Genomic DNA, 10,738 nt, shown 5'->3' on the forward strand with positions numbered 1-10,738 from the left:
GCTAAAACCTTCCCGGGCTCTTTGGAGAAGTTCCCTTCAGTTCCTCAACATCTTCAGGGGAGAGTTAGGAGCAAGAACACCGCCAGGGTGACCATGCCCATTCCTGCCTGTGCCTCCTGTCTCTGCGGGACAAGGGGTGCTCTTCCTTAGCAGCCCCACACCTGTCATCCCATCACATTGAATAAAGCCCTGGCCTTCTTCTAGGGCTGGAGATGCAACGATGAATAGCAAAGAATCCTTGCTCTTGAAGGACACACAATCCTGTGAAGGAAAGTGCCGACTGCCACTTAGAGGCCACGCTGACCTTCACGTTCTAACTGTGTTATTATCACAGCGCTGTGGGAGCAGAGAGGGAGAAGCACTTAACTCTGCCCCAGAGGAGAAGGGAGACGTCTCCAAAGAAGGCAATATTAACTTTCCTTGAGCTACATCTCAAAGAACCAGTTGGAATTTTCCAAAAAGACAAAATGGAGAGTGGCACTCCATTTCTCCACACCGTGGTCCCCATTATCCACAGGGGCTATGTTCCAAGACCCCCAGCGGATGCCTGCGACCACGGGTAGTACCAAATCTAATAAATACTATGTTTTCCCTTATACATACACAACTATGACAAAGTGCAATTTATAAATTAGGCACAGTAAGAAACTAACGATAATTAATAAAACAGAACAATTCTCACAATATTCTGCAATAAAAGTTATGTGAATGTGGTCTCACTCTCAAAATATTTTTTTGTACTGTACTCACCCTTCTTGTGATGATGTGAGATGATAAAATGCCTACGTGGTGACATGAGGTGAGGTGAATGATGTAGGTGGTGGGACGTAGCATTGGGCTACTGTTGACCTTTTACCTTCTGATAAAATGTCAGGAGGAGGATATTTTGCTTCCGGAACGCGGTTGACCGCGGGTAACTGAAACCGTGGAAAACGAAGACGTGGATATGGGGGGGGGGGGGGGGGGGACTACTGTATAGGAGAAAATAGCCCTGCAAAGGGAGGAGTCAAGCAAGAGAAGGTCACCAAGGAAGCCGTTGGGGGTTTAGTATGACTGGCCCAGGAGGCAGCCCCTAGAAGAGTTTGGGGAAGTGCCAATGTGGTTGCCTTCCTCACCAGCTCTTGTCTCCAGAAGAAAAAGCTTGGTGATCTAGGCTCTCCCTGCTATCTTCAGCCACGATGCTGACGACATCCCCTTTAGGTCATACAAATACTCTGCAGCTTCCTAATGCAACAAAACCACTGTGTCTAGAGGCCATTTTGGGTTTGTTTATATGGACAGGGATTCCTCCTTCTATCGCCATCTCCCATGTAGAAAATACAGCCCTACAAAGTGAGGAAGGAACTGGATATGTTAGAAAATGGGAAATGGGGCCCTGAAAAGTGAAGTTACTCCCCAAAGTCTCAAAGTGAGTCAGTGATTGGTCTGAAAAGCGAAGGAGAGCCTTGAGAATTGTCGTTTGGTTTAGCCAAGGTATGGGAAAAACAGAAGTCAACTAAACACTTAAACAACGTAACAGATTTAAAAAAAAACAAACCTAGGGATGCAAAATCCATGAAATGTACTTTATACCTCAGAGATGTCGATGGAGAGGAAAACAAGGGGAGAAGTTTCTTCAACCACGTCTTTCAGGAATGGCCTAGGCTCCACAGTTTACAGCCTCACCTATTGCAACAACACAAGCTGCCTTTCTCCTAGTCCAAGCCAGCAAAAATCCATTTCAGGCATCCAAAATCCTCATCCAAATGCTAATGATTCTGTCTTCCTTTGTGAAATTACATATACAATTGTATATCGATAATAAAGTAGGAAGCAGCGTGGTATGGTGAAAAGATGATGAGTTTTCTATGCAACTGCTTCTTGCTATGTGTTTTTGTACACATTCCTTAAACTAAAAAAAAAAAAATTTTTTTTTAACATTTCTTTCTTTCTGAGAGACAGAGCACGAGCAGGGCAGGGGCAGAGAGAGACACACACACACAGAATCCGAAGCAGGCCCCAGGCTCTGCGCCGACAGGCTGACAGATGCAAGCCTGACACGGGGCTTGAACCCATGGACCACAAGATCATGACCTGAGCTGAAGTCGGACGCTTAACCGACGGAGCCACCCAGGTGGCCCTCCTTAATTTTTTTTTTAAGTTTATTTATTTTGAGAGAGAGAGAGAGAGAGAGAGAGAGAGAGAGAGAGATTGAGCACATGCGTGTGAGTCAGGGAGGGGCACAGAGTGAAGGAGAGAGAATTCCAAGCAGGCTCCAAACCCAGCACGAGCCTGGCATGAGGCTGGAACTCATGAACTTTGAGATCATGACCTGAGCTGAAATCAAGAGTTGGGCGCCTAACTGACTAAGCCAATTAGGTGCTCCTTAAATTTTCTGAGCCTCAGTTTCTTCATATGTAAAAAAGCGATATTAGCAATGCAATTTACAGTGCTCACTCCATAGGGTTGTATTAGAATTAAATGAGACAGAGGATTTAAATTGTATACAACAGTGCTTAATGAAGGAAGGAAAGAAGAAAGCAAGGAAGAAATGAGTGGGGAAATAAAAAAAGAAGTTTCACAAAGTCATCTTGGGGAATAAACGCCATTTCCACCATAAACTGTATCACAAGTATTATGTAGAGTCACCCCCTACAATCCACACTTAATTGTATGTATGTTATATGTAGGTCTGTGTGTATGTAAATCTATATTTCACATCTGTTTTCTACCTTCAAATGGTCTTAGTGTGGCTCATTTTGGTTCTTTTAGCGCATTTCTCATACAGAGTTCTTGAAGTCAGTTGCAAAAGGTATTGCAGAAGTGCTAACTGACATAACCAGAAGTCAACAGCATTGGTATTGGCTGATCTGAGGTTGAGTGGTCAAGGGGCTTAGTCTTGCCTGAGATACTGACGGTGGAAAGTACCTTCTAACAGTTGAGGAAGTGTGGCCAGAGTGGGAAAATGTACAGCAATCTTAAGAAAAGCCTGACCACATCTCCATGAGTCACCAAAAGAAATGAGATCTATGAGTATCTGTGATGGGGACCATCGGGCAATGTCTCCTTAATCGCAGGTGTCCAGGGGACGGATTCTGTGAGCTTGTGCCCTACTTCTGTCTGCTCTCCACTCCCTCATTGTCTAGGCATTTTCTCTATGATTGTTGGAGCTGGAAAAATACCAAGACAATACGCAGCACACATTTGTATGTTCGCAATTACAACAGAAGCTTCTATTTATTCTTAACAATGTGACCTCATTTTCTATAGGCTCATTGGGGTCGTTGTTCTAGAATCTCTAATGACAAACTCATTCTCAAAAAAAAAAAATGAGGACTAACAGATACATGGAGGCAGGAAGTTTGTATTAATTTGACGGGCTATACATATCTTCAGTCTGTTGGAAGCCACAGTTTGGTTGGCAAATATTTACCGATACCAATTTATACTGGGATATGTGATACATCTCATTTCTTGTGTCAAAATTTTAAATCACCTTTAAGAAACTGTGACTATAAAATGGGAAAGAGGCAGGGTGTAAATCTTGGTTCTGGCACTTAACTGGCTCTGGGACCTTGGACTTAATCCTCCACGAACCTCAGTTTGGTCATCTGTTAGAAGAATATGACGATATCAACCTTATGCATCTTTTGTGTTAAAATGTAAGAGTAAACATATGTCAAGTGTTCAGCACAACGCCCAGCAAATGGCGAGGGCTCGGTCAGTCCATAGTGATGATGAGTGTCGTGGAGTGACTGTGCAGACAGACTGATGGCATGGGGAAATGGGAAAGGAAAATGACCCTAAGAACAGTTCTAGGAAACAGACAGTGCTTTCTCTTATTTTATAGATGAGGAAACTGAGACTTGCTCAGGCTCCACACTTAGTAAAAGACCAAAATACGAATCCGAATTTGCCTCCAAATTTGCTCTGTCTTCTGAATATCATACCTATTTGTTTCATGCACAGAAATTACAGACAGTCAGACTCACAAACTTTAAAAAACTAAGATGCTATACAATATTAAATACATTCTATATTGTATACTTTATATATGATCGGACAGATTAAGTATCCCAATTGCCTTTACTCTGTGGTCAGAGGAAAGAAACAAAGGATCAAGGATATGTTGATGAAAAGACTTCATCTGAAAGACAACAAGGGAAGGGAAAAATCTGAAAAATTTCTCAAAGGTGACCATAATATTCTATCTTTCCAAAGGGATTTTTTTTTTAATGTTTACAAAGCATTGGAAATGACAAGGAAAGTTCATTTCACATTGTCAAGATGAAGAAGGGGGGCGTAACAGCATAGGCGTTGCTCATTTTTTTTCTTACTTTCACTTTGCATGTATCGCCCAGATTTCTCCCCTAAGGACTCCCCCACCCCCACCCAGTGAAAATAACGTGGGCTGATGATGTCAAGGAGGTGTAGAGGACCCACATTTTAAAATGTTACACCAGAGATGAACAAAGATGCAATTCTAATTCTAAATTTTGTGGGAGAAAAGGAAGAAGATGCAAATTTTATACACATACATTTGTACACTTCTTTACTTCATATATCTGGGTACACAGCTTAGATAAATTTCGGTACTGACTACCCGACTGAGGGAGCAACATGCAGGGTGTTGTTTAAATGCAAAGTAATTATTCCATTAATTCACTTCCCCCCTGAAAGTACAACCAGAGAAAAAAGGAAAACAAATTATCCGGAGATTGCAATTCACATGCATAATTAATTCGCCTGCAGAATTCGGTGTCTTGGCTTTTCTGCCTGTGGAGAACATAATCTCTTTTCCATTTTCGTTCAGCCACTCAGAAAGATGTGTGCGTGTGTGTGTGTGTGTGTGTGTGTGTGTGTGTGAGAGAGAGAGAGAGAGAGAGAGACAGAGACAGAGACAGAGACAGAGATAGAGACAGATAAGACAGATAAGGCAGAGAGCATCCACTGGCTATGTAACTGCTGCTGGACTAAAACACGAATCAATGCTGCAACCACAGGACTGTGGCTGTGCGAGTTCCTCAATTTAACATTGCAGCTTTTCCTTCCACCAGAAAAAACCCAATGACCATATTTGAGAAACAAGCCTCCTTATAACTTATAAATGGGGCTGACACACAGGCGTGGCTCTGAAGTCGAGCAAAACTCATTTTAAGCCCCTAAGTGGGTCACTTTTTACGTCTATTTTTCAACTCACAATTAAAACAATCTTGCATGCTTTCACAGTTTTTAGGACACCTATGTTTGGCCACGACTGTACAATTAGAGATATGGGTGTTCCAGTGTAAATACTAAATTGTCTAATTTATTTGTGTCTATCAGTCACAACAGTCAAAAATGTGAATAAAACTTGACCGAAAGTATTCTAACCTTTTAAGACTGAAAACTTTTCAAAGCTTTTGAGGATAGAAATCATATTTTGTGACCCATGCAGAGATCGATAAATGGGTAAAAACTAAATAGTCAAGTGCAGAGAGGTGCTGGGTAGATACTGATGGTGATGGTGATGAAGGAGAAGGAGAAGGAAAAGAAGAAGAAAAGGAAGAGGAGGAATCTGTTTGATAAAAGCAATTGGAATACAGATCCTTTTATTTGGGATAAATTATCATTATTTGAGCTCAACTCCAGAGCTTAGGTACAAATAAGCCCCATGGTCTGCTGCCTGTTTATTCCAGGAGAATATTATTTCTCCTGGAATTCAGCAGTTATATAAAAAACTGATTCAAATGTAGAAAATTAAAGTAATAAACCATCTGAATGGATTGACTTTCTTCACATATGAAGATAACACCAGTAACTACCTCACAGGATCGTAGGGATGACTAAGTATATCAGTATTGGCTAAAACACAAAAAAATACTCAGTCCCGAGTGAGTAGTACCCGAGTGTTAGCTATCATTATTAGGGTGGTAAATTGAAATTCTTTCTTCCCCGCTCTATTGCTTGCTGTAGGTTACAAGACGAAGCGATGATGAAATTACTGGGAAGACTGATGTAATCACTGAAACTTGGCAAACCCAAAACAATGGGGACAGTCAATAGTTTAAGGAAATGGACTCAGAAGGGAACTGAGGAAAGCCACGGGAGATGCCATCTGGGAGCAGCTGTAGGGAGATGCCCCTAAAAATGTGAACGTCTAATCTGGTGGCAACTTCTCAGAACTTCAAAATGAAAACAGCATGAAACATGGACGCTTTTGATGTAAGTGCCTTGCCATCTGGCAAAACAGGGAAACTTGCAACTCTTGGAATCTGTTGACACTGGTTAGTTTGACATTTCGGTGGAGCTCTAATGCTAATGTTTATTATGCCCGCAGGGCTCAATATGTAGATGGCATAGCATCATTTTGGTTGGTGGTTTCTGTGAGTTGGGAAACTAGCTGACAAAAAGCCCTAAAGAAACAATTAGACTACTATAAATAATGTTACTCTGCCACAAAATCTATTAATCATAAAGTCTGGTGCCTTTACAATCTTGCTTTATAAATTTTGACTCTTCGTTAATGGAATCTTATGAGCAAGTCTGTTAATTTTATTTCACCTAGACTGATATCAAAATGTGTTTGCCCTCTCTCCTCTATATATGGAGGGTCTTTATTCTACAAGTAATGAGAAGTTGACTTGAGAACTTTCTAGAATAATCCAAAGTAACTAAGCAAAAGTTACTAATATCTGTTCTTAGGTTCTCTGTCATCAAAGAAGCCCATTATCAAGTACAATAGTTTCAGTAAGTGTAGCTAAGTTTGAGGTCATTGACTGTGTTTAGGCCAAAATAATAAGATTGTAATTTTGTCTGTTTGTGATGGTCATTGGGAAATTTCCTAAATACCTTGAACTCAATGTCCATTCAGTGCTTTGAGGCTAAAATGAAGAATAGTGCTTTGGCAAAGAGGAAGCACGGTAGAATGCAAAATACCGTATGATTACTATATCTTCTTTCACAGCCATCACTGTGAGGAACTCAGTAAATAATAAGTTCGTAAGTGAAATCAAAGAAAAGACCTCCATGCATCTCTAAGTAGCTGAGAGAAAATACGTGTGACAAATTTTCAATTCAATAAATATCATTAGTGCTGACCACGTGCTAGGAGAGCTAAGAAGGAGCTCAGGCTGTCAAACAAGGAATTGAAACTTAAGCAATTATGCTTACTGCTATACTTACTCTAAGATCAAAACGTTAAACACACACACACACAGAAGAAACTGTTTGTGGGGCAAGGAAGATGGCCGAAGGGTTCCATAGGGAAGACTTCCAAAAGGACTCGTTTCTTGAAGTGAGTCTTGAAAACTGACTGTAAGTTTTATAAATAAGAAAGCAATCAGAGCAACAGTTGGAGCAAAAAGAAGTGAAAGCATGGAACTTTCTGGCGGCTTGTGGTCTTGTGCACCCAGAACATGGGCAAATGAGGGGGGGGTGACAGGATGGAGGGCAGCCAGAGCAGAAGGAAGTGACAAGAAATAAGGTTGGGGAAGTGGTTGAGGCAAGTTTGTGAAGGCGTACAATTCTTTGGTAAAATTATACATTAATTAAAAGAGGATACTTCTTCATTCTCTAAAAGAGGATTCTGCACTCATTACATGAAACCCACAACGGTATCTCTTACTTATAAAGACAAAAAAAGCTTCTGGGTTTATTGCAAATTTTTTTCTTCTCTCTTTCTCCCCCTCTTTCCTTTAAAATTATGAGCACCAAGGTCTCCTCAGTCAGCTTCAGAAATAAAAGCTTCTAATGATGTACATCTGGGAAAAAAATATGCTGGTGTGGAAGAAGGGATCTAGAAGAGACAGATGCTTATAGAGAAGCAATATGGAGCTGGAAATCATGACTATCTAACATCCCTCGACCCCTCCAATAACCCAGTGACAGTGGGCCAGTTGCTTCCACGGTGAGCCCCCCCCGCCTCATGTCTAAAGGCATTATGTGAGATAATGCTTAAGGAGTGGCTACATGTTGTAAGTAGGTATAAATATTATAATATAATAATATTGTTATTACTTGTCCTCTCTAAGTAGGTCGTATTTGAATGGGACTTTACTTGTTGGCCTCCCTTCCTCACAGGGACCAGAAGAAGGTTTATAAATGGTATTAAAATACTGAAATTGTTTCCCAAATTACTGATTGTTTCAAGGCATACTTTGTAAGTTAAAGGAAATAAAATTTTAAATGTGACCAAGAAAAGCATCCTTCAGATAGCTAATGAAATGTCCCACCATAACAGTGCTTGATCAATGGGTAAGACCCAGAAGATTCTTCCCTGATGCTACTGGGGGTGAGCTAGACAGAAGAGAAATGGATATTTTATAGCGTATCAGGTTGACACTTTAACAGTCTAAACTTGATTTAAATCAAGAGACTTTTTTCTCTACTTTGAATTAACTTTTTCATATTCCATTTTATTTCCTTCCAAAGTAAGGAAAAGACTGACATACCTTCACACTCTAATTTATTTCATTCTCATTAATATCTTTACTGGAAAGAAGATAGAGCATTTTTTTAATTTGTTCTTTTCTGGGGCTCAGGTCCTCCTCCCCCAATTCCACATTTTTGCTAGTTTAAAACCACTCACGAGAGATGTGTAAATATCGATGCCCACATTTTGCAACTTTCAGAAATTCACATTTATAGGTAAATGGCTAATTCCATTCAAATTTGCTGTGCAGATGGTTCTTTGAAATGTTTTATTTAATAGAAACCAATTATGATAAATTTATGTAAATTCAAAACTAAGACACGGCGAATAAACCAGTGTTGTTGACTGATAGGTTATTTATTTTTTTTTTTTTAAGTTGCCCTGGGGAACTAACTTGAAAAAATGAGTTACTATCCTTGAATAAGAAAAATTGGGTTTTGATAAGTACCCTGATAAATTAAGCCATTTCCAGTCTGAATGGCTTTTATGTTTATCATCTGTCAATGGTTGTTAATACTGTTGGATAATGATAATTAAATGAATGCCGACGCTACAATATTTAAAGTCTATGTTTCAACAGAGCTTCTGGAGTAAATATTCCATGTCAACTTTATCAGAATTTCTGATGTAGACAGAAGCCTTTCATCCAGAATTTAACGGCCATTTGTTTGGTCATCAGCCTAAGCAATAGTTCAAACAATTCCGCAAAAACAGTACAATTAAGCCACGCAAATTGCTTTTATTTTTAGAGAGTAAATGAAGAAAAGGTGCCTCCGATTCCTTGTGGTTATTAGACATACCCATTAAAACCACTGGCACCAAAATCACTCAAATAACCAGTAACACACTCAGCAACATATGACTCAAGACGTTAATACATCCACTCAAATGCTGTAAAGAAACTTTTTAGAAAAACAGAACCACGGGAGCTAAAATTAAACTACTCCCACCAGGCCAATGAGCAGCACAATCTAAATGATCAATACCCACTTTCCTGAAAACATTTTAAAGTAGATCAAATCACAGTAAATAGCATCCCTGAGATAAAGCAAGAGAAATAAATCAAAACATGGTTTGGTTTGAAAGGGGGAAAAAAAAAGGGGGCACCTGGGTGGCTCATTTCGTTGGGTGTCCAAATTCGGCTCAGGTCAAGGTCTCACTGCTCTTGAGTTCGAGCCCTGCGTTGGGCTCTGTGCTGACAGCTCAGAGCCTGGAGCCTGCTTCAGATTCTGTCTCCCTCTCTCTCTGCACCCACCCCCACTCATGCTCTGTCTCTGTCTCTCTCTCTCAAAAATGAATAAACATAAAAAAATAAAAATAAAGTAAAAGGGAAAAAAAGAATCCTGGTTTTGGGGGTGCTAACTGTGGATAACTAGAGAAGAAGCCACCCCACAGAACTGAGGGGTCCGACTCTGGACAGCCACATGGGGTGGCTACAGCTTGGCTGGGCAGTTAAACGGTGACATGGTTCACAGAGGGCTCGGGTGACAGGTGCTCAGATCTCAGTCCCCTGAAGGCAAAACCCACAACCCACAGAAACAGAGCCGCCCAACCAGGAAAAACATCATGAGCACTTAGAAATGACAAAAAGACATTAAGAAATTTTACCTTGTTGAAAAACTGTCCTCAGTGGTACTGGCGTGTGACCAGAAAACCCCCTCCTTTCTGATCTGCAGAACAACTTTGTCAAACCCGGGTACGCGGTCACAAGGCAGGAAGTGACTAGAGTGACAAATCATCAGGCAGGAAAGAAATAGATTTTGTCTTTATAAGGACATTTTACCTAACTTTTTTTTTTTTCTCGTGTCTCCTCCCCCACAAGAAATCACCTGACAGAACAGGTCACACTGAAATTCAGAAACGTCTTACCACTTCCTTTTTATAAGCATTTTTCTCTTCCCTTCCCTTTCTTTCTTCTCTGTCTCCTAAGCTCTGGGCTACTTAAACCTGTCTGATTTCAGATAACAAGGCAAGGTCAGCCTGCTACCTTTACTCCTTGCTCTGACCCCACTTGCAAATGCAAAGCCCAGGTGCCTGGCTACTTAGAGCAAAGACAAACAAATGATTCGTTTTGAGTGAAGTAGCCAAAGGAGAAGGTGGAAATCCACCTGAAACAAACGAAAAGGGATTTCTTTGGGAAAGCTCCGCCCCGGCCGAAACCTAACCTCTCTCAAGTGTCCCTGAACACCGATCTTATTGGAGCAAACAAAAACAAAATGGTCTCTTTAAGGGGAAGGGCCTAAAAAGAATGGCCACTATATTATTTACTCACTTTTATTTATAGAACATCTATGTGCTAGGGATCTCTTTAACCCAGTTAAAGATTTCAATTATTTAGACGTTTCC

The 10,738-nt window shown here is 40.5% G+C and overlaps 1 protein-coding gene across 3 annotated transcripts in view; it reads right to left on the reverse strand.

Annotated features, from left to right (window-relative positions):
- LCP1 (lymphocyte cytosolic protein 1) overlaps nt 1–10,131 on the reverse strand; it is a 52,548-nt gene extending 42,417 nt beyond the window's left edge. Inside the window, exon 1 of one of the 3 annotated variants that reach the window (XM_019447540.2) lies at nt 10,001–10,131. Coding sequence is in view for 1 of the 3 variants with exons in the window: in XM_053899398.1 (XP_053755373.1) it covers nt 9,500–9,512 (13 nt within the window). In the remaining 2 variants the exon portion in view is untranslated. Of the gene's footprint in view, nt 1–750; nt 774–9,499; nt 9,523–10,000 lie in introns of those variants that run through there. The other 2 variants (XM_053899398.1, XM_053899396.1) reach the window with 2 other exon arrangements.
- Nucleotides 10,132–10,738: the final 607 nt, after the last annotated feature.

The sequence above is a fragment of the Panthera pardus genome, unplaced genomic scaffold (genome assembly GCF_024362965.1).
Source record: "Panthera pardus isolate Hobbes unplaced genomic scaffold, ASM2436296v1 HiC_scaffold_1, whole genome shotgun sequence".
Lineage (NCBI taxonomy): Eukaryota > Metazoa > Chordata > Mammalia > Carnivora > Felidae > Panthera > Panthera pardus.